The sequence below is a fragment of the Platalea leucorodia genome, assembly GCF_965183815.1.
Source record: "Platalea leucorodia genome assembly, chromosome: 14".
In the NCBI taxonomy this organism is placed as follows: domain Eukaryota; kingdom Metazoa; phylum Chordata; class Aves; order Pelecaniformes; family Threskiornithidae; genus Platalea; species Platalea leucorodia.
In genome coordinates, this window is record NC_138836.1 from 425228 (window position 1) to 445945 (window position 20718).

Here is a 20718-nt window from a genome sequence, read left to right on the forward strand (position 1 = left end):
CGGCCGCCGGTACGCCGCGCCCCGGTCTCGCGTGGGTGAGCTGAGTGCGGGCAGCGCGGGCCCCGCCCGCACTTTTGTTCCGTGCTGTGTCGCAGCGTTGTAGCTATGCAAACCGTCCCAGCTGGGAAGCTTGCTTTTTTCCCCCCTCCCTTTCTTTTTTCTTTTCTTTTGTTTTGTTTTGTTTTTTTGTTTTGTTTTTTTTTAATTTTAACGGCACCACGTCAGTCTTCTCTCTCCAGTTGTGATGGCTGTTTGCAGAGTGATCGTGGAAGATGGGGAACACGTATGTTTAAGTGACATGGTGGGAACCCTCTGGACTTGCTAAGTGCATGGGTTTTTCTCGCATGCCTTAGTCTGGCAGAGGCAGGGTGCTGGGCACGGGCAAAGGAATCGCTCTTTTCCTCTGGCGCCTCGATGCCCTGCTGGCACCTGGCACCTTTACACCCCTTGGAGGCAGCTGGGGGGGTTCCACTCCCGCCTGTGCTGCAACCAGCTGGTCCTGCTCGCAGGCAGCCTCTGCGCGGGAAGGCTTCATGCCAGAGGATTTCAGACCAGGCTTTTTATGTCCATCCCTGGTGTGACCACACTTCATTCAGGGACGTCCAGCCCTTCATGAGCTGAGCAGCCACGTGCCCTGCACAGCACGCTGGGCTCGCTCCCACTGCTTTCAAGGGTGAACTTGCATGAACGCACAGACCAGAGGAGCACAGGAACATCCTACTATAGTGCCAGGCAAGTTTTGGGTTAAAAATCTCGTGTTAAGCAAGTTCCTTAATTTTATTGAATTCTCACTGCCACGGATGGTGGGTGTGGCAGATGGAGCAGACTGGTGGTGCAGCTCTAGGGTGGGAAGGGATTTTACGCTGCTGTTGGAGATGTGCTGGCTGAGGGTCCTGGGTTCCCTGGTGCTAACGACTGTTGGTTCGTTTGACCGAATTCCCCTGCGAAATAGGTGGGCCTGGGCCACGTGATGGGAGATTTGCATGTGCAGGCAACGCTCGACTGAGCTTCATTTTTGACATGAGTGGTGGCTTAGGCACCACGCTGTAAAAAAAAAAAGAAAGCAAGAACTGCAATTACATGTGAACCCCTGAGAACCATTGCCCCATCCAGGTGTGATTCCAGATTGTAGGATACAGTATCCAGGAGGAGTACCGCCATCTAGGGTGTGAGCCCTGCTGTAAGGGCGTTCTGAGTGCAGATGAGGACATGTCGGGATAGAAAAAATATGTTTGGAACACATGGAGGACTGCGATAGCCCTGGGAGCTGTGATCCCTTCCATGCTTTTGTGGTTGCAGTCCGTGATTTTCCATGTTGAGAGCAAAATACCTGTGGGGCTGTGGGGCTCACGGGTAGCTCGATGGTGGTGTATTGAATGTGTTTGACCTCACAGCCATTAAGCACGTATATTCTCACTAGTATGTGCTAACCATAGCTCGAGGTATGCAGCTGTGGCGGGGTCTAATGGCTTGGTGGCTAATAACCTGGCAGTGGCGGTTCCTGGACGCCTCTCCATGGGGAATCCAGACTTCCTCTCTCTGAGCACGGTGGAATTTTTATAGCCTGTGGTTTTAAATGCTGTGATTTCCGTATGGCCGTGATGCCGCATCCAGCCCTGTCGAAGCTATGCTGGGGCTGGCCGAAACCTGCGCTGGAGCTGTTGATCCTTGGGTAACGTGTCTGAGCTTCGCTCCAGTACGTGGGAAAGGCTGGGCTGGGAAAGGGAAGGACGGCTCTCCTGGGGTTATGCTTGCTGGGTGCTGTGATTTTATGTCTGAATACAACTATACTTTATTTCATTTATCTCTAAAATTTGGTAGGTGCTTTGTGGAGAAGTGTCCGGTAAAGCTAGCTCGTTTGTTAAAAAATAGTAACAAAAAGTGGACTGAAAGAGTTAATCTTGCAAATACAGCTCAGTGACATCCTAGGAGTGCCTGTCCAAAAATCTTGTGGGGAGTGGGCATGTGGCATTTCAAGGTAACGGGAGGACATGGGGCCGGGGAGGTGGGAAGGAGCCATGGCAGAGGGGCCAGGCTGGCAAAACCCATTTGCTGCAGGGGCGTAGCTGTCGGGGCCACACTGTAATGCAGGGAGGGACACAGCACCATGGGATGTGTGCCCAGGTGTCAGCGGGGAGATGAAGGCAAAGATGGTTTGTCCGCATCTGTAGTGGGTGTGAGCACCGTCTGCTTCCCAGCAGCATCCCTGGCTTTGTTCCCTGGGGTCCCCATCCTTGCAGGGAAGAGGCAGAGCTCTGCTGCTAATACCCTGAAACTCTCTGGCTCGTGCTGGCTCACCCTCATCGTCCCAAGACGTGGTCCCCAAAATGCTGGGCAGTGTCGGAATGCTCAGGGGTGCCTCCCTGTGCGAGCTCATTGCTGTCGGTGATTGCTGTGGCAGGGTGTGGCCAAGCATCACCCGGTTGGTGGGAATTCGGCAGTGGTGCTTTCTCCAGTCCCTGGTACATCACATGAGAACAAATGCCAAGGTCTGGGTGTTTTGGGGCCATCAGACCTTGCCAAGCTAAGACATCCGCATTCCCCCGTGTCCTGCTGCAGGGATGCTGCCTGGGTCCAGCTGCCTCCACCTGGCTCTCCCTTCTCACAAATTTGTGGAAAAGTGATTTCTCTCCCCGTTTTCTGGCCCCCTCCCAAACTAGGTTAACACTTGCCACTGATGCAAAACTTGCTGGAGGGGCCTCGTCAAGCAGGGCTGTAAAAGCCACATTTTCTTTGGGAATCCGATTAAGGCCCCTTCTTCTGCACTGTGCGGATGCGGATGCCATGAAGTCTCTCTTTGTCCTGGAGGGTATTTCTGGCCCAGCTGCAGTGTGTTAACCCTTTCTCATCCCACACAATCCCAGTGATGAATGGCCCTTTGCTAAGCAGTGGGGGCCTTTTCCTGGAGCGGCCGTGGGTGGAAGTGGGGGCGCTGTGGGCTGTGTCCTCCCCCTGTGCATCTGGAGGCTGAAGCGGCAAAGCCTTTGTGCCTGGGTAGGGGACTGTGTTGGCATGTATGTGGGACAGGGACCTGCCCTAACGCCTCTTTCTGCTGCCTGCCTTTGGCATTTTTTATCTCTATTCCCCCAGATAAACTGGTGGAAGGGGAGATGTGCCCCAGTCCTGCACTGGGACCAGAGCCCTCCCCATGCTGGGGCAGCCTGGATGGCACAGAGGGACATGGGTGGGACAGGGAGGGGACAAAAGTCACAGTGAGCGCAGAGGCCGGGCCAGCTGGTGAGAGCAGGAGAGCTGCTTGTGTGCTCCTCGGAGAGCAATTACAGTGTCAGCAGTGCTCCCTGGGGTGCCAGTGCCCAGCCAGGCGCTGGCACTGGGCTGGGGACGGGAGCATCGTTTTGTCAGGAAAGCTGAAGGACTTAATTACCAGCCAGCAGCAGGGCGATTGCAGGCAGAAAGCGCCTGTATGGCTCCAGCGAAGCCCTCCGCTCCCTTGCCCAGGGTCCGAGGAGGCAGCTTAGTTTGGTACTTGGTGCTTGGCTCTAATCTGCTGTGGCTAAGCAGAAATGAAGGTGATCTCGCAGCAGTGCCCTGGGAACTGGTGGCTGTCGGCATCGCATGCAGCGCACCCAGGGCTTGGGTCTGTTTCACCTTTTTTCCTCCATTGGGCCTCATGGCTGCTTCACCTTGGATTCATCCACATTGCTCTCAGCCACAGCTTGGCTTATTTATTTATGCAAAAGCCAAATGGGAGCAGGGACCATTCCTTTCTTGTGGCCCGGCAGAGCTGGCAAGGGTGCCCAGTGCCAGCTCCCTGCAGCGAGGATCCTGCGCTGGCGAGGATCCTGCGCTGTTATCGGGGTGGCTCCTGATAAGATCAGAGCAGGGACCCCCCCTGTGGGGCGGGTCCTGGACGACAGCAAAGTGGGCTTGCAGACCACAGGTCTGAATTCTCCCCATGCCTCTCTGCTCCGCTGAGTGTTAGGACACGATCACCCCAAGGCTGATGGAGGGGTGCCGCCATCTCCCAGATCTGACCCCAGGAGCAGATGGGGACTGAGCGGGACTCGCTCACGGTGTCGGGAGCCGTGGGGAAGCAATACATTTCCTTTCCACCCATCCTCCTCCTCTTCCCCCCCATCCTCCTGACCTTTCCCCATCAAAATACAAAGCACTATTATTCGTAGAAAAGCACCTCCATCAAAGGAGACAGCTGGTGCTGCAAGCAGCTTGCTGGGGATGGGTTGTTATTAATTAAGCTGCAGGAGACAGCCCAGCAGCTTGGCAGCTTGAATGGAGTTTTCCTTCTTTTCAAGGTTAGGGTGCCCTAAATTCTTTCTTCTTTATCTCCAAAGGGAATTTATAGGTTTAAAAGGGGAAGTACACAAAGGACGGAGAAAGGCCCTTTATGCACAGCTTGCGCAGACACGTATCCATCACACTGCTGGCAATGAGTGTGTATGTGCAGAAGGTCTGCAGGGACCCTTAGGACCCAGCACCCACTTTGCAGCTTGGTTTGTACCAGGTGGATGCTGTGACCCCCAGGGATGTCACTGCTTGGGCAGCACTGGAGCATCCCCTTGCCACTGCCTGGGCATCTCCCCATCTAGAGAGGAGATGCCACTTTGGGGCGAAATAGAGTTTAAACTACTTGAGCAAGTTTGCTTGAGCTGTGGGGTGACCCAGGCGGACAAATTTTTCACTCCATACCATTCCCTCTTGCAAAGGTGATTTATTTTCACCAAATTCTTCTTCTGCCCCTGCTGCTGAGTCCGCTTTGACCGTGCTGCTGGTGGTGAGAGAAACAGAAGGCAGTGGTGGAGGAGCGCTGGACCCCTGGCGAGGTGCCCCTTGGTGTGTGAGACCTGTGGAGGGTCCATCTGCACCTGCCCTGCTCCACAGGGCAGGATATGGGGTTTGGTGAAGCAGGGCTCTGGGATGCTGACGGAGTGATGTAGAGAGGATTTTGCTTTACCCTTTTGAGGGTAATTTGTCCTTTGTCATAGTCTGGCTGGGGGTGTCTGGGGAGTAGATCGTGCCCTTGAGGAGAAGAGATGAGGATTGCTCCTAAAGAAAAGGCAGCAGCCAAGGGAGCGAAGTGCGTTTCCTCTGGCAGGGCCAAGCTGTGCCATCTGCAGAGCTCTCCTGGTGACTCTCGAGCCTCAGTGTTTCAGTGCCAAGGCAGACCTGTCGCCGCTGTGCAAAACCTGTGCTCAGAGCTGCGGCGTGAGGGGGAGACGCCTGCAAGATGCTGCATCTGCTTCACGTCTGTCGGAACCAGAACATCAGTGGCCAAACCCCTGCAAGGGCGGGGGTTGTGTGTGCTGGGAGGAATGGGTTTTCTTACTTTTTCCAAATATTTGTGACCCTGGCGTGGCTTCCAAGCAAAGCCCATTCCCTTCTGGAAAATGATGGATTACTCAAGCACAGTGAGGAGCCTCCTGCTTTCCCTGCTCAAGGGAGCAGATGCCGCAGATCCACAGAAGAAACGTGCTGGGGGAAGGGACGCTGCTGCAGGGGCACTGCTGGGATGCGACACCGGGAAGTGAGGCACAGCCTCCCTGGGGAGTGGGATGTGACGCCGGGAAGCGAGGCACGGCCTCCCTGGGGAGCAGGTGACTCACGCCGAGGACATGGTGCCAGCTGCGCGCGCTGGCCAATGGCAGCATGTGAAATAATTCCTTCCTTCCTTCCCTCCTGGAGAATGGGAGCGGGCTGGAGGTGACTGGCTGGAGGAGCTCCCAGTTTTTGGTGCAGTGGGAGCAGGAATGGTCCTGACGCCATGTGTAACACGGGTTCAACAAAACGGCCACGGTTCAGTGAAGCTGGCAGGCTCTGCTGCCTGCTTCCGGCCAAGGCACGGAGGGGGCTGATGGTGGTCACTCCCTGTGCTGGCTCAGGATGTCCCGGCTCTGCGTGATGGAGCCTGCAGGGCCCCGAGATGCTCCTGGCAGCACCTGCACTCTGTGGTACCTGCTGCTCCACTGCTGCCTCTGTCTAGGGAAATTGAAGCCACCAAACAACTCCTTTTACAAAGGAACCAGTGTGATACCTGCAGAGATGTCTCTGATATGGGCTGCTCAGAGAAGCTGCTCAATGCCAAAAGCCAGGTAGCTTGAAAGAAAAAAAACAGCATCATCTATAGACTTGGGAGTCCAGTAGAGCCAGAAGGGAGGAAATACTGTTGTTCTGTAGGTCTTATCATTACAGACCTTCTGGAGAGTTACCCTGCATGTTCAGAAGGGACCACGGTGGCTACCTGCCAGAGCCCTTCCTGGGTGGTAACACTTGCAGACCTGCAGCCAGGCTCTTAGAAGAGTGTTGGGATTGGTTTTAGGTGTTCCTGGTAATGGGGGATCCTTTTTGCTCCTGCTTGAAGTGATGGTGTCTCTTTCAGTGTTAAAAAATTAAGTTTTGGTCTTCTGGTCTGCAAGCCCATGTCCTTTTCTTGGTCATGCTGCCTTCCCCTGAGCTTGCTGGTGCTCTATCAAGGTCTCTGGATATGCTTTTCCTTCTGCTATTGATCTGAGATTATAAATATTGTTGGCAGGATTTCCAGCTATCCGTCAAAGTCATTGGGGACTTGCAGGTGGTCAGCATTGCTGCACTATTAAAACAATAAAAATGATTTACTAAGCCCTAACGCTACACTTTTAACTGGGGTTTGGTGCGATGCAGTACAAGTTAGAAATGTCCCTTCAGCATTCCTGCGAGAAAAGATGTCCTGCCTGTGCTCCCTGCATTCAAGAGATTTGATGTTTTCTTATTGTTGGGCAGCTTGGGGTGAAACGTTTTTGTTGGCAGTCCTGCAGGTCTCCCTCACAGGCTGGCTAGTCCTGGTCAAGCTGTCTTCATTTGCAGATCTCGGTTATTCCTCAAAGCTGTGGTTGGAGTTGGAGTACGTGCTGGCCAAGGGCAGAGCATTGCCTGGCATAGGGGAGAGCCCCAGCACTGCTGGGGTGGAGCAGGGCTGGTGTAGCCAGGTGCCAGCCCTGCTGCCGGACAGTTTTCTGGTGCAAGGTAAAAGACGGTGGTTGGAATTTTCCCCAAAACTCAGGTACTATGAAACCATTGCTGGTGATCTGCTCCTCCCGCTGCCTCCCAACCTTTCCTGAGCATCAGTGCTGGACCACCTGTGGACCACCTTCTCCACTGAGCCCTCCCAGCCCTGTGCTAACGCAGGGCTCATCCCCATGGCCCTGTGCAGTACGGCTGCGACATGAGGACCTGCTTTCACTTGCAAAGATGTCAGATAAAGTAGTACGGATAGGACTGCATAAGGCAGGCAGGAACCTTATTATTTTGATTAGTTGTAAGCCCAAGAACTGGATCTGTAGTTAGTTCAAATTGCTTGGTACGACAGCAGGAGGGCCTTGCTAGAATTGCTTCTAACTCTGATTATTATTTTTTTAAAGAGAAGAACAATGACTTTGTGATTTTAAAACTCTGAGTAGGGGATTTGGATCCAGTGCTTGGCTCTGTTATAAGTTTTCTGCCTGACCCTGGGCGAGTCACTTAATCCTCCTCCTGTTCATCTGCACCATAGGGGTAAGGCTGCTTCCTTCCTCCGCTGGTTAGTCCTGCCTGTTTGCAGAGTGAGCTCTCACAGCCAGAAACGTGCAGTGGGAGAACAAGTATGGTAGAGCCCTGCTCTCCTTCCAGGAATAGAGAGATGCTTCTGTAATAACAAATCCTGGAGGTGGCTGCTTGTCACTGTGTGAGTGCCGCCTCTGTGCAAACAGCCCTGAAGACACCCGAGGGCCTTCATGAGGACAAGCACGGTTAGCAAAGCCCAATGTACTTATTTGCTTTGAGGCCAAGGATGCCACTTTATTGTCCTTCTGAGCTGCTTGCTCCCCCACCTAGGGTTGTTTCTGGGAAGAATGAGATATGAGTTGAAACAAAATATTTTCTACAAATTAATCTGAAAAACAACTTGCACAGTGTGAGCTCCCGTCCTGCTTCAAATGTCTTTGCAAAGCTTCAGTGACCAAGGGCGGAGCTTTTCTATGGTTTTTTTTTTCCCTCTCACAGGCAAGACTAAAACATGTCCATGGTTTCAACGTGGAAAAATAACACTGAGCAGTGAGGCATTGGTTCACGTGGCCAAGCACCCTGTGCTCACCCCCCTGCTGCCAGTCTGGGTTTGGGCAAGTGAATGCTGTGCTGGATGCTTAACACCTGCACAGCGTTACAGATGTGGTTAATTTAACGGCAGGGACATGAAGAGTGGATCGCATCTGCAAAGCCCATGTGCACCTGAGATCCCCCCTTACTGTCCGTGCAAGCGCAGCACCTGAGTGAGCATGATGGAGCTTTGCAGAGCCGGGCTGAGCTGCTTTCCAGCTCTGCTCCTGCCTTTTTCCAGCTAACGCAAGGCTGGAGTAACTTGCAAACAGACCCAGCTGCTTATTCAGGCAAGCCCAGTTTGGCATCTAGTGTTGGATTTTCCTGGAGATTAGGGAGATTAAAACACTAATGACCATTGATAGGGGTTAAAGCTTTATTAAGTTATAAAAAGTGGTGTAATCCAGCAGAAAGCTACGCATAGCTGCAGCGTAAGCAGATTGAGGCTGGGTTTCCTGCCTGGGTGCTGGGGTGGAGGTTTCTCAGAAACTGGTATTTGTGGCACTTGCTGAACTGGGGGGATGCGAGTCTCGCCCCCCTTAGCACGTATTGTTTCCAGGGCAGCCCACGACAGCCTTGCCAGGCATTACAGAGAGGGAATGCTGCCAGCCCAGCGCATGGTGGTTGTGCTGGGTGGAGGAAGAGCCGCCACTGCTGGTGGTCCAGAAGGGGAGAAGGAAGGCGACAGCCATGCAGAAGGTTTCAGCCAGGTGAGAGCCACCCAGCTCAAAAAGGATGGACAAGTACGAGCCCCTGGCTTAGGGGTTGTGCATTGGAAATGGTGTCCTTTGGGTACTGAGGACTGCAAATGCGCGAATCTATCTTAACCCTTCGGTCGCCTGCAGGCCTTTCTCTGTGAATGCAGATCTTCTGAGGACTGCAGGGAGCTAGGGGAAAAAATATCCTGAGATCACAGAATAGGTCGAAGTAACATGTCAGAACCAGGGGTCCAAAAGAGGCGGGTTGGTTTTGCATTATGGCTGTGAAGGGAGGGAGAGCCCCTTCTGCTCCTGGCCCTGCAGCCTGGGTGGTGCCGGTGTTGCTGGGCTCTCCGCACCTGCTGCCCAGGGCTTACCACCGTCACCGCCGAACAGCACCGAGGGGGCTTCGGCCCACACTGGGACTGGCCAGGACCTTGAGCTGCCAGTGGGAGCAGGGCCAGGGGTGCAGCCCACCTGCCTGGCCCCATGCGCATCGCTGCTTCCCTCCTGCGGCTGAGGCCCTTCTTTCCGCTGGTGGGAGAGAGGTGGTGGTGAAGCTCTGGTAATCAAGATATAAGGCAGGAAGGGCTTGTGGAGACAGATAATATGTTTATTCAGCTTAACTGACATGATTTTAGAAAGCAGCCAGGCCAGTGAGTGTAGGCTGCCATCTCGTCCTTGGCGGATGTGAGATGTGGCCCAGGGGTCTTCAAACAGCTGCAGAGCACAGTGAGCCGACAGTCAGCGGCGTTAACACCCATCGGAGGCTGGTTTCGGTCTCTGCTGAGAGAATTTCAGGATGCTTGAAAGCAAGAGGCAAGTTTCAGCCCGGAGCACTGAGTGCCAGAAGGGCTGTGCTCAGCGCTGGGGGCGGGGGCGTGCCCCTGCCCCTTCGTCCCTGGAGCAGCGGCATGGACCGCGGGTCTGCTCGGGATGGGACTGCGCTGCGGCTCCCGAGTTTGTCCCAGCCTCGCTCTTTCCCCGTGGAAATTCCTAGCACCGACCCCCCGCACCTCCTGCGTGGGCCCGGGAGTGATCACGGGTGGAGGGACGCGACGGGAGCTGCTGCTGCACATCACCCCCAGACCCTTCCCTCTCTTAACCTCCACGAGACCCCCCGGCCCGGGACGGGCTCGTAGCGGCTGGGGGATGGAAACCGCCCTGGGGCGAAACAAACTTCCCGGGAAGAGGCTCCATCCCCCCGGGCCGGGCTGGAGGGGGAGGAGGGCAGTGGGGGAGGAGGAGGAGGCAGGGTGATGGGGGAGGGGGGGGGAGGAGGAGAAGGAGGAGGAGGAGGAGGAGGAAGAAGGGCGATGGGGGAGGAGGCGGAGGGCAGCGCGGGAGGAGGCGGGGAGCCGCCGGCTGCCGGAGCCGCCGCCGCCGCCGCGGGTGAGTCGCCGGTGCCCGGGGGCGGGGGCTCCGCGGAGGGGGGGAAGTGCTTTTTTTGGGGGGGGGTTAATTATTCTGGGGGAGGGTCTGAGAGCGCGGGGAAGGGGTCCCGCCCGTTCCCACGGAGGGCCCCGGGCACGGACACCCGAGCGCGGTGCGGCGTGGCGGGGCCGGGGTACCCGGGTGCGGCCGGGGGGCTCGTCCCGCGGCCCCCCCCGGCCCCTCCCGCCCCTGCGCCCCGCAAGAGGGGCCGTTGTTCGGGGTGGCCTGGCCGCGATGCCGGCATTGTCCGGGGATGAATAGCGGCTGTGTCGGGGGGGCACCTCCTGCGGGGTCTCGGCGGCCCCGCCCGCGCTGCTGCTGCCCCCGTAAACGGGCTCTCGGCGTGTCTGGGACGCAGTTGCCCTTCGTAAAAAAAAATAACAAAAAAGAAACAAAAAAAACCCCCTACTCCTCAAAAAACAAAACAAAATCCCAAAGAAAAGAAAAAAAATCCAAGAATCCCCAAACAAAAAAATTTTTTTTTTTAAAAAAGCTGAAGTAAGAACGCCAGGATGTGAATGCCTCCTTCAGCACTGGTTACTCCCGTACCTCGGGGTGCTGGCAGCCCTGGCGCGGCTGGCTGGCTTTTTTTTTTTGTTGCCGTAGCCGCAGAAGTCACGGTAGCAGCCAGGGCGGGGGGCGGCCCTGGGCAGGCGCAGCCGTGCCCGGGCCCCGCGGGGGACGCGTTCCTCCCGCGACGCCTTTTGGGCAAGCTGGGTTTGCGGAGCACTGCTTGTCTCATTGTTTTCAAAGCATTAGAGCTCTGCAGAGAAGGGGTGACAGGGGTGAGCGGTGCTTTCTCTTGCTCACGGACTGGGAAGGATCTCCACGTCCTTCCTGTGGGCAGGGGGTTCGGAGGGGGTCCCCTCCCCAGACCCATCAGGGAATCAGCTTTGAGAGGGTCCTCGGACCCTCCTCGGCATAGGCACCTGGAGCCTGTCTGTGGGGAGCAAGGTCTGTGCTGGCCACCGGTGTGTCGCTGCATGTGGCCGGTTGATGGAGTAGCTTTTGCTGGCATGGGTGTGCAGGAGAGTTCCCCTGCGACGGGGTTGTCCCCAGGGAGGCAGGGCTGCTCTGGGGTCAGCTCTCGCTCCACCTCCGGGGGAAGCTGCTTATGGAGGAAGACCACTGGGGCTGCGTGGCCAGAGACCTCCCCGTGCCCAAGGCTCAGGGCTCCGTTTGCAAGACTGGAGCAGGCAATACTTGGAGTTGTTTATGATCATCTTCTTCTATTTGAACTTCTCTGGGCAAACAGGAGGAGAACAGCGTAACAGCTCCTTGCAGGTCTTTGTAAGTGTTTTAGAGCTGCTGCCTCACGTGGCTGGAGAAACGAGGATGTACAACTGCCGGCTGCCCTGCAAGGGCTGGCACGTGTCTGAGCCGGGAAAGGGCGGTGGTCGGCCTCATGCCGTACGTGGGGCATGCCGAGACGGCACGGGGGCTTGCGCCTGAGCTCACAGGCAGCGGTTTGTGAGCACTCGAGGTTGTGTCCAGGCAGACCTGGCACCACGGTTTGACCTCTGGGTCATCGCTGCATCCCAGCCCAGAAGCACCCAAGACTGGAGCCTGTGGCAACCGGAGGGTTAAGCCAGGAAGGGTAAGCGGCATCCTGGAGCATCCATCTCTTGTAAATTAAAGAGCGAGGGAGGGAGGGGTTAGCTGCTGCGGAGGGGTGAGCTGCGGACGTTTCCGGAGCAGTGAGCGAGGACGGAAGCGCACCCAGCGAGTGGGGATGTCTCGACCTGCGCAGCTGTGTGCAGTGCGTGCCCGTGGCTCATGCCTGTGGCTCGTTGTTGTGGCCCTGCCTGGTTGCCCACTGAAGTGCTTGCTCCAGAGCAGGAATTGCTGCCTCCTTTTTTGATCTCTGAAAATGGATTTATCCCTCTGCATGAGTAAAAGGCTTCAAGCTTGGAGCATCTTGCATGCTCAGGAAGCACCTGTCTGCCTCTCTGACAGCTCTTGGGTAGATTTGGTCTAATGAAATGTAGTTAGGCATCCTTTGCTATTTCTAGGTCCTGTCTGTTAGCACCCGGGTGGAAATGCAAGCCAAGAAGGAAACATTAACTGGTTGGTAGGTGGGCCTGGGCTGGTAGCCAGCCTGAAACCATAGCCTGGTGCCCAGGGATGCAAGGGACAGGCTCCAGCTCAGGCTTGGCTGTGCCAGCTGGGCACAGATGATTGCAATTGAATAATAGAAACGTCCTTTAGTTACAGTTTGGTGCTGCAGGGTCTGTGGTGGTGGCTCTGCACGTCGGGCTGAGCCCTCCTCTGGGGTGCTGGCTGCCCCCCCAGTTTCAGACTGAGCCGTGCCTCGCATTCCCTGGTACCCACGCATCCCTGTGGGACCAGCACTGGGGGACCCCGCTGTGGCTCTGACTGGGCAGCCGAAGAAAGCAGCGATGCCTGGGCCACACTGGCTTTGCATCCAGCCCTGGCTTTGCTGCCTTCCTCCCTCCTGACCCCTCCTGTCCCCTCAGAAGGGAAAGCCGTGGCTTTGCCGCCTCCTCCACAGGTTGGGTCTGTTTCCATAGCTCATGGTCACCAGCTTGGTGTGCAATGGGGAGAGGCCCCAGAGGCTGCCCGTGCCGCAGTCGCACCGGCTGGCTGTAGTTAACCAGGAACTACAAATTTACTCTTTGGTTCTAAAAACATATCTGTTACGTACTACAGGCACAATTTTGTAAGATTGCTGCTCCCCAAAATTGAAAGGTTAGTTGGTCCACACTGCTTCCTTGAAAACATCTGTGGATGCTCAGCTGCCTGGGAAGCGGTTGTGTTTTCACGCCCTGATACGCTGCTGTTGCTTCTGTGAATCTTCTCTCTGTGTTCGCGTGAACCTATCCAACAAATCTGGAAGCTCACGGTGTTTCCAGTCTCCACTGTGTGGAGGAAAGGGGAGTTCTCCCCACCGCATCATGTTGGTCTTCTGGGTGCTTGTAGATCTGCAGAACCGGCTGCAGAATCATCAAAAAATGACAAATGCTTGGTGCTCCTTGCATCTGCAGGATGTTTCTTTGATTGACCCAGCAAGTGTTAGCATTTGTCCATTGGTTGCATGTGCATCCGTATAGTGTGCAAATGGTTTGAATCTGGTGGCTGGGAGGATGCTCCAGTGGCAGAGGTGCAGCCTCCTGGCCTCTCTCCGGCGGCTCTGTGCTGCCGTTGAGCACTAGGTCCATGACCATCCCTGCTCCAGGATCAGCTCTGCCTTCCCAGATCACCAGCATCCCGCTCCCCGTGCATCACTGGAGCAGACAACAGAGCTGCTGGGTCTAGCTGGGAGCTGGGGTATACGAGAAGATCCCAGTTCAGCCCCTGCAAGGGCTATTTAACCTTTGTGTATCTGCAGTGGAAACACCAGTCTCCTACAGATCCCTTTTCCAAATTTCTCGATGAGGACTGCCAGCCCCGGGGTTCAGGGTTTCGGGTGAGCCCACGGCCTGCATTTGCATCCCCTGCCCTCAGCCGACCTGGGTTGTTGCAGCCGCGTGGCATCAGTGCAGCATTTCTAAGCTCTGGGTTTGCTGGCAGCCCTTTGTCAGCAGTGTTTTGCAAAGCCCATCCCATGGCCGCCCGCGCACAACATCCAGCTGGCCAGAGGAGCGGGGGGCTCCCCGGGGCTCCCCTGCCTGCAGGGTGCCTTTCATCTGCTGCTTTGCAGATGTTGGGTTTGGCTCATGTCTGACATGCATCAATTACAGTGCAACAGCCCAGAGTCTTTGGCAAAATCAACTTTGGAGCAGCTGTCCTGAGTCAGCCTGGTGCCCAGGCTGGAGCCATGCGTCTGTTCCCACTCGGTGCAGCGCTGCCCTGACAGTCTCGACATCTCCCGTGCCCATGTGGAGAGGGTTTGCCTGGTAGACGAGGTCTAAATATGGCACAAGCACGTGTTCCTGTGTGCTTCATGTTTATCCAGCAACAGGCGAGCCGGAGGGAGCTGCAGGCTCTGGGCTCTCTGCCCCCATCAGCAAAGCGAGCAGCTCACACGCTTCCCCAGCCTCCCTCCCCACGGGAGGAACAAGCAGCAGTGTTACAGTGGCACTGGTGAAGCAATGGTGTGTGAGGTCTGATCCTGCTCTGGCCAGGGACTCGGTGTCAATCAGGAATTTCTGACGCTATTGCGTGGTTTATTAATCCGTCCGCCCTTGTAGCACTCTGGAAGGGTCGGCTCAGTGATGCTGTCACCGAGAGTGCTGCAGGTTTGGCACCATCCCCACAGAGAGCACAGCGGGTCAAACAGGTACAGTATCTGCCCATGGCATGTCCCAGGCAGCCACCACTTCTGCCCCAATTTATTTCTAGGTTCTTTCTATTTTAGACAAGTGCCTGTCGGGAGTGCTCCTTGCTACCCAGGACAGCATCCTCGTGTGCCTGTGCTGCAGAGTGGGCCTGTGGCTCGGCTGCATCCTGCCTCTGCTGGCACAAACCCCTTGGAGCCAAGTGGGATGCTGGAGTCCTTGCTAAGAAAACACTAGTTCAGTGCTGGGAAGCTAAGAAGAAAAGTGAAGGTCTGGGTTGTAGCATTTCCCTTGGGAGTCTGCTGGTGTCACCGGGACATTTGTGTCTTTGCATCACTGCTGTCCTGCAGACACTCCTAGTTGCAATACATTCATTTTTATTTTATTTTTTTCCCAAAGAGGAGCCAGGTGCTAGAAGAAAATGTCCTTTAAATCACTTTTTCCCCACAGACAAGCCAAAGCAGCGTGGGCCGCACTGCCGGCTGTGCTGTTCGAGCGCATCCTGGGTGACAGCGCGCCTGCGTGCTCTGCAGTGACAAACCTGGGTGACAACGCGCCTGCCATCGCCCCGCACTTCCTGTGGCTTTGGTCTTGCTGAGAGCTGGGGCATCCTGAGCCTTCCTGGTTGCACTGAAGGCAATGTGGCGAGGCAGCACGTAGAGTCTGCTGCCTGTGCCAGGGACAGGTTTGCCTGCACGTCCCCCTGCCCAGGGAGGGGTCAGCCCCTTCTGCATGCTGCCGGCTACTCCTTAGTGGAGTTTGATAGACAGACAGCAGCCAGGAGGTGCTGGAGGTGCTCCTGGCCTTTATCGCAAGTGGAGGGTGACTTTCTGCTCCATTTGTTTAATTTCTTAATTTCTCTGTGCATGCTGCTAGACCTTAGCTACACCAATTTCCAAGGATGCTGTCCCGTCCCGTGGGGCCATTGCGCTTTGGGCTCTCTCACACGCATGCAAGTGATGCCTGCAGGGGTTAAAACCGTTGCATAACCCAGCACTGGTGCCGATGGTAGCATATTTTCCACGTGATTTAGTCTTTTTTTTTTTTTTTTTTTTTTTTTTTTTTTACCTAGCGATATGTAGGGATTTTTTCCACTTTTGGCCTTGCCGTTTTGGAATGGGGCTAATTTGGGATCTGCGGTGAGATCTTGGGCACGCTGGGCCGGTCAGCTTTGCAAGGAGCAGCACGGCAGCGTGTTGCCAGCTGTGCAAGAGCCTGAATCTGTGTGTGCCTGGTGCAAAGCCGGGGAGGAGCATGGTGCTACTGCGCGTGTCAGCTGCAGTGTGTTTGCTCTCTAGCAGCTCTGTGAGTAATGCTGGTCTGCACAGCCTGGGATTGAGGATTGGAAAAAAAGGGTTCGGAGTGACCCAGTGGTCTTTGGGATCAGTTCTGGGTCTGGTTTTTTTTTTGTTTGTTTTTTTTTTTTTGTCTGCTTGGCCTATATTTGAGCACGTGGAAGCGCGCTGTGCTTGCAGGAAATGAGCACTTCCGCCTTGCAGACCTGGCAGGCTCCGGTCTGACGCTGCTCCTGCAGCTCCTGCCCATCACTGGAGGAGAAGGGATGGCCAGCTTGTGTTTGGAGAAGCCTCTTTGGACCAGCCATGTTCCTACAGACAAATCCCTTTGGAGGGAGGGAGAGAAAACCAGGCAGCACCTCATCAAAGGCCAGAAATAACAGTGGAGTGAGGTAGATGAGCTGAGATCCATATTCCTGTTTGAAGGAATAAGGATGAGGACTTTCCAATAAGTCCTTTGTAAATAATAATAATATTTTAATTAATAATAGTCAAATAAATAATAAAAAATAATAAATAAACTTTGCAAAAGGCTTAAAAAAATAAAATGCTTGCCTAGGCTGGTGGCTGCAGGGATCCGGGCATCAATCAGCAGCAGCCCAGGGTGGGGAGGGCTCTCAGAAGTGCGTTTTCCTGAAACCTGCCTCTCCGTGCCTGCATTAGAGGAGCTTGCCCTGCGCAGCTGATACCTCCAGGAGCTTACAAGGACCAGGCTGAGCTTGTGCATGCTCTGCCTTTGGGATATTTGCTGTGCCTGCTGCAGGCAGCACGGAGCAGCTGGGGTGGGGTGGACGCAGACTGCATCGCCCAGTAGCGCATGGAGGGCAGTTTGTCCTTCCCAGCAGCAGATGCTCCTGGCTGGTGCCTGCAGGAGTGGGTGGTTCCCCGATTTTTGTTATGAAGGTGTTAAATGAGGCAGTAGGTGCACATTTGCTTCTCCTGAAGCACTTTGCTAACCTGGAGCTGTCTTGCAGGGAAGGCGAGCACCCTGTCTGCAGGAAGTTTGCGTTCCTCGGTCAGATATTGGCAGAGCAGGATTGCGAAAGCTTCATGGCTGCATGGGTGTTGTCTGGCATGACCCGTTTTGATGCAGATGCATTGGGTTTTGGTTTGTCGGCGAGAAGCAAGCTGGGGCCAGCAGCCTCTGTGCTGCATCAGCTGGAGCTCGAGGAGGACATGTGTCAGTAGACACCAAGGACTTTTCTCACTTTGCAAAGCCATCCAGTTCCCCGAAACACGTCCGCGAGGCATTCCCACTAGCAATCTGCATAGCACTGTAATTACAGTGGTACAGAGGAGCAGGCAGGCTGTATAGGTCTGCAAGCCTTTAACAGCAGTGCCTGGGCCCAGGGCCGTGTTGCTAAAAGCCTTCATCACTCACTAAATAAACTCCTGGACTTGCGCCGAGGACTTTTCTCAGTGCTGCGTCCTGCTCCGCGGCAGCGGTTTGGCTGCTCGTGGGACCTGGTGTGCCTGCTCTCTCCGTAACAGCATCCCTTTGCTGAGGCAGGCTTGGTGGTGTGGGCAGGGATCAAGGTGAATCCAGTAAGTTAAGAAGGGGAATCCCAAATGTAATGTAATTACGGGTGAAGGAAGATCCCATGTGCCTCCTCCTTCTTAGCCTCCCGGTGCCCTCAGTCCCTACACGTGCTTTATTCCCACTTTGGATGCAACAGGCAGCTCCTTTCATTCCTTGCCAGGAGCAGCACTCCAGTGTGCTCGGCACTGCCTGCCACCCCTGACCGCCCTCTCTTTGCCTCCACAGGTCCAGAGGCAGTTCCCAGTCACGCACCCGGCATGACGGACGTTCCACGGGATGCCGGCCCCAAGCAGCCGGCGCCGACGCGGCTGGATAAACCAGCTGCGGACTTTGGCTACGTGGGGATAGACGCCATCCTGGAGCAGATGAGACGGAAAGCCATGAAGCAGGGGTTTGAGTTCAACATCATGGTTGTGGGTGAGTTCTCCCCTTGCGCCAGCTGCCCATAACGTGCTCAGCGAGTTGTTTTTGTTCTTCTGCGATGATGTTTGTCCTCTCTAGAGCCTCTTCAGGAGCAGCAGCTTGGGCTCAGCATTGGGGTCTTTGCCTTAGGAGTCAGCAAACCCTGCTCCCGAGGAGCTGGCTTGAATTCAGCTGTCATTAAAGCTGGTGATGCGACGTGGCCCGTGGTCCTGCACATCTTCCCATGTCTTGGGGTGCATTACCCATAGGCACGTCCCAGAGGGGAACACCCTGAGGGGCGTCAGGACTCACTGAAGCCTTGCAGAGAGCTCCCTTGCCCGCTGTCCTGGGAGCCCTGCACTGGTTTGAGCAGTTAGCGTGTTAGGGCTCAAAGGCTTGCACCACTGCTGGTATACCAGACCTCATCTTTGTTGGTGTTTCCAGCAATTTGGCTAAAATTCCTGCTTGTGAGTTTTCTTGTATTTAAGAGATTGTGCTGAGCAGCTCAGACAGCAGATGCAACCATGCTACAAGTACTAGGGAAGAAATGTCTTGTGAGATTTACTGGTGGGAACCAAGAACAGCAAGAGGGTTTGCATGGCTTGGTTGTTTGGTTTGAACGGCTTCTGCTACCGGTGACTCCTTTGGGGACCTGCAGTGTGGCACGGGGGGAATGAGAGTGTCCCAGAGGGTGTCTACATCCAGGGAGGGAGGGCTGGAAGTTGTGTGTCCAAATCCCGCTGCCTGCAAGCTCCTGTTAGTTAACTTTCCGAGGCAGCAGCGTGGATGAGATGAAGGGGCTTTATTTCAGCTAGAGGCCACTGGCCGCATCGCCACTGCTCTGGCTGCAGCTTTTGCTATAGGGGTCTGTGCTCCTGCAGCCCCTGGGCTCCTGGTGCCAGGGACTGCACCAGCCACTTGCCAGCAAAATGCTGGGTATACCGGAGAGCTGGGCAGGCACCATGGGAGGCTGTGCAAGGGGTAAAAGGGAAAAGAAATGAGCCTTTTCTGCATTTTTCCAGCTATCGGTGTCTGGCCTGGTCCTGTGGAACCCCCCATGTGAGCTGGGCTGTGCTCCCTGGGGCCAGGCTGTGCGGGTAGCAGCTCTCCCTGCCTGAATCTTCCCCGGGAGGTGGTGTGGTAGGGTGGTCTCGCCATCCCGCTTCCTCCTGCAAGGAGTTGTGTAGGGCTGCAGGGATGCCCATGGGGCAGGAGCCCCTACAGCCCTGGGGGGCTTCCTGGGGTTATGGGAGGGCCTGATCCAGAGTTTGCTAATTGTGTACAAGATATTAGTGTGCTGTAGCTTCCTAATGAGCTCTGCTGATGCTCTGCCTTTGCCATTTTGATATTTTCATACACAAATTGATCTATGGGGAGGGCTCCATGGGCTGGGAGATCGCTGCAAACCCGGTCATTGCAGAACCAGTTCCTGTAAGGTTTTTTAACAAACCCAGCTCTTTGCTGCCAGTGGAGCAGCACTTCCAGGGCAGAGGGATCGCAGCACTGATACTGAGAGTCTGCAAATGAGATTGCATGAGCTGAGTCCCCATTTCCCTGCCAGAAGAGGCACCCGTCCCTCCACGACCAGGCTGTGCTGCAGCAGCGCCTCAGTTTCTGCTTTGCAGATGCGGAGGGATGTTTAGGAAAGGGCCCAGCTTTGCCTTGGCAGCGCTGTGTGTGGTATGAAAGCCCGTGCTGCAGCGCGGCTGGAAAACATTGTTCTTCCCTTGGCAGGCTCTGGGCCGACTGTTTACAGGCTAGGGAATTCGTGGCAGCATAAACAAGTTGAGCTCTGGCCCTCCCAGAAGATGCAGGGAGGAGCAGCACCTTGTGGGGTGCCCTTCAGGGTCGGGATGCTCTGCTCAGGCTGGGAGGCAGCAGACAGACCTTGTCCTGCTCCATTTCTCCAGGGGACGGTTGAGCTTCTAGGGATTAGTTTAGCTCCTTTATTCCCATCCCGTCTAAGCTGTGAGTCCTTGCACTGAAATCATTGCAGTCCCTGTTTTACAGGTAGGAGATGCAAGGCGGGAGGTGACTTCTGCAAGGGAAGTGGGAATTGAGCACCGCTGCCAGCATGGGGTCACTCTCCCTGCACCATGTCCTTGTGATGGGGCTTTTTGAAAATCCTGTACCCTGTGTACCAGGGTCCCTGTTCAAAAGGGTTTTGCCAGCCTAACCAAAGCTCTGAGAGGAGGCTTCAGGCTGAGGTCAGCTTAGCCCTCTGTTGTCTAAGGCTGTGGAGATGAGAAAAAAGATCTATGCTTGAAAAAAAAAACCCAAAGCACATCTTTTGTGTTCAGTTTTTGGTGCAGAGCAGCTGGACGGAGAGGAGAGCTGGCCAGGCACAGTGGGGCTCAGCCACTCTTTCCCTGCCTGTTTTCAGCTCAGGGAAAGATGCTGGGCTGCAGACCAGGGGAGGTGGGAGCTGGTCTGCCCTGCGCTCAGCCATCAGCTCCCTGGGGTGCAGCCGCATCCATCACTTGGCAAGGTCAGCCTGTGGCCACGGTTCGGAGAGGCACATCGCATCTGTGGCTGCCAGTGGCTGTCACCTCTGGTCCCTTTCCAGGCAGTCTGACTCCAGCAGCTTGGACAGGCATGAATGGAGAGGTCGACTGCCAGGAGCTCTAGCAGCGTGTCGCCCTGCTTTCCCCCTTTCCCCAAGTGCTCTGTTTAATGATGAGCAGCGCAAGGAGAGATTTGCTCTGTCTCTCTGCATTCGCAGCTCCAGACCTGTTTGCACCTGGCCCCCGTATTTTCAGGCAGCAGAGGACCAGGAGCACCAGACCCCAGCCTGGTCCACGTGTTTCTTCTGTAACCCAGGTGTGATAGTGGCTGGCGAACAGGGTTTTCCTGTACTGGATTGCAGCGTGCCATGGGTAGCATTGCAAGCTCAGCTCCCAATTGCTGTTCAATCCAGGACCGGGCTGGCCAGGAGGTGATGCCCAGGGCTGATGTGCTGGTTGATCCTACCATTGGCTTAGAGTTGAGTGCTTTTGGCAGCCTGGATGGATCAGGGCCCTGGAGGA

The 20718-nt window shown here is 55.4% G+C and overlaps 1 protein-coding gene across 7 annotated transcripts in view; it reads left to right on the top strand.

Moving 5' to 3' along the window:
* Positions 1-20718, top strand: part of SEPTIN9 (septin 9) — a 104193-nt gene that overhangs the window by 66091 nt on the left and 17384 nt on the right. For 4 of the 7 annotated variants that reach the window (XM_082326764.1, XM_082326762.1, XM_082326763.1 and 1 more), the window contains one exon: positions 17516-17707. In XM_082326764.1, the coding sequence (XP_082182890.1) occupies positions 17516-17707 (192 nt within the window). Of the gene's footprint in view, positions 1-8722; positions 8796-10103; positions 10176-11732; positions 11815-17515; positions 17708-20718 lie in introns of those variants that run through there. The other 3 variants (XM_082326767.1, XM_082326765.1, XM_082326766.1) reach the window with 3 other exon arrangements.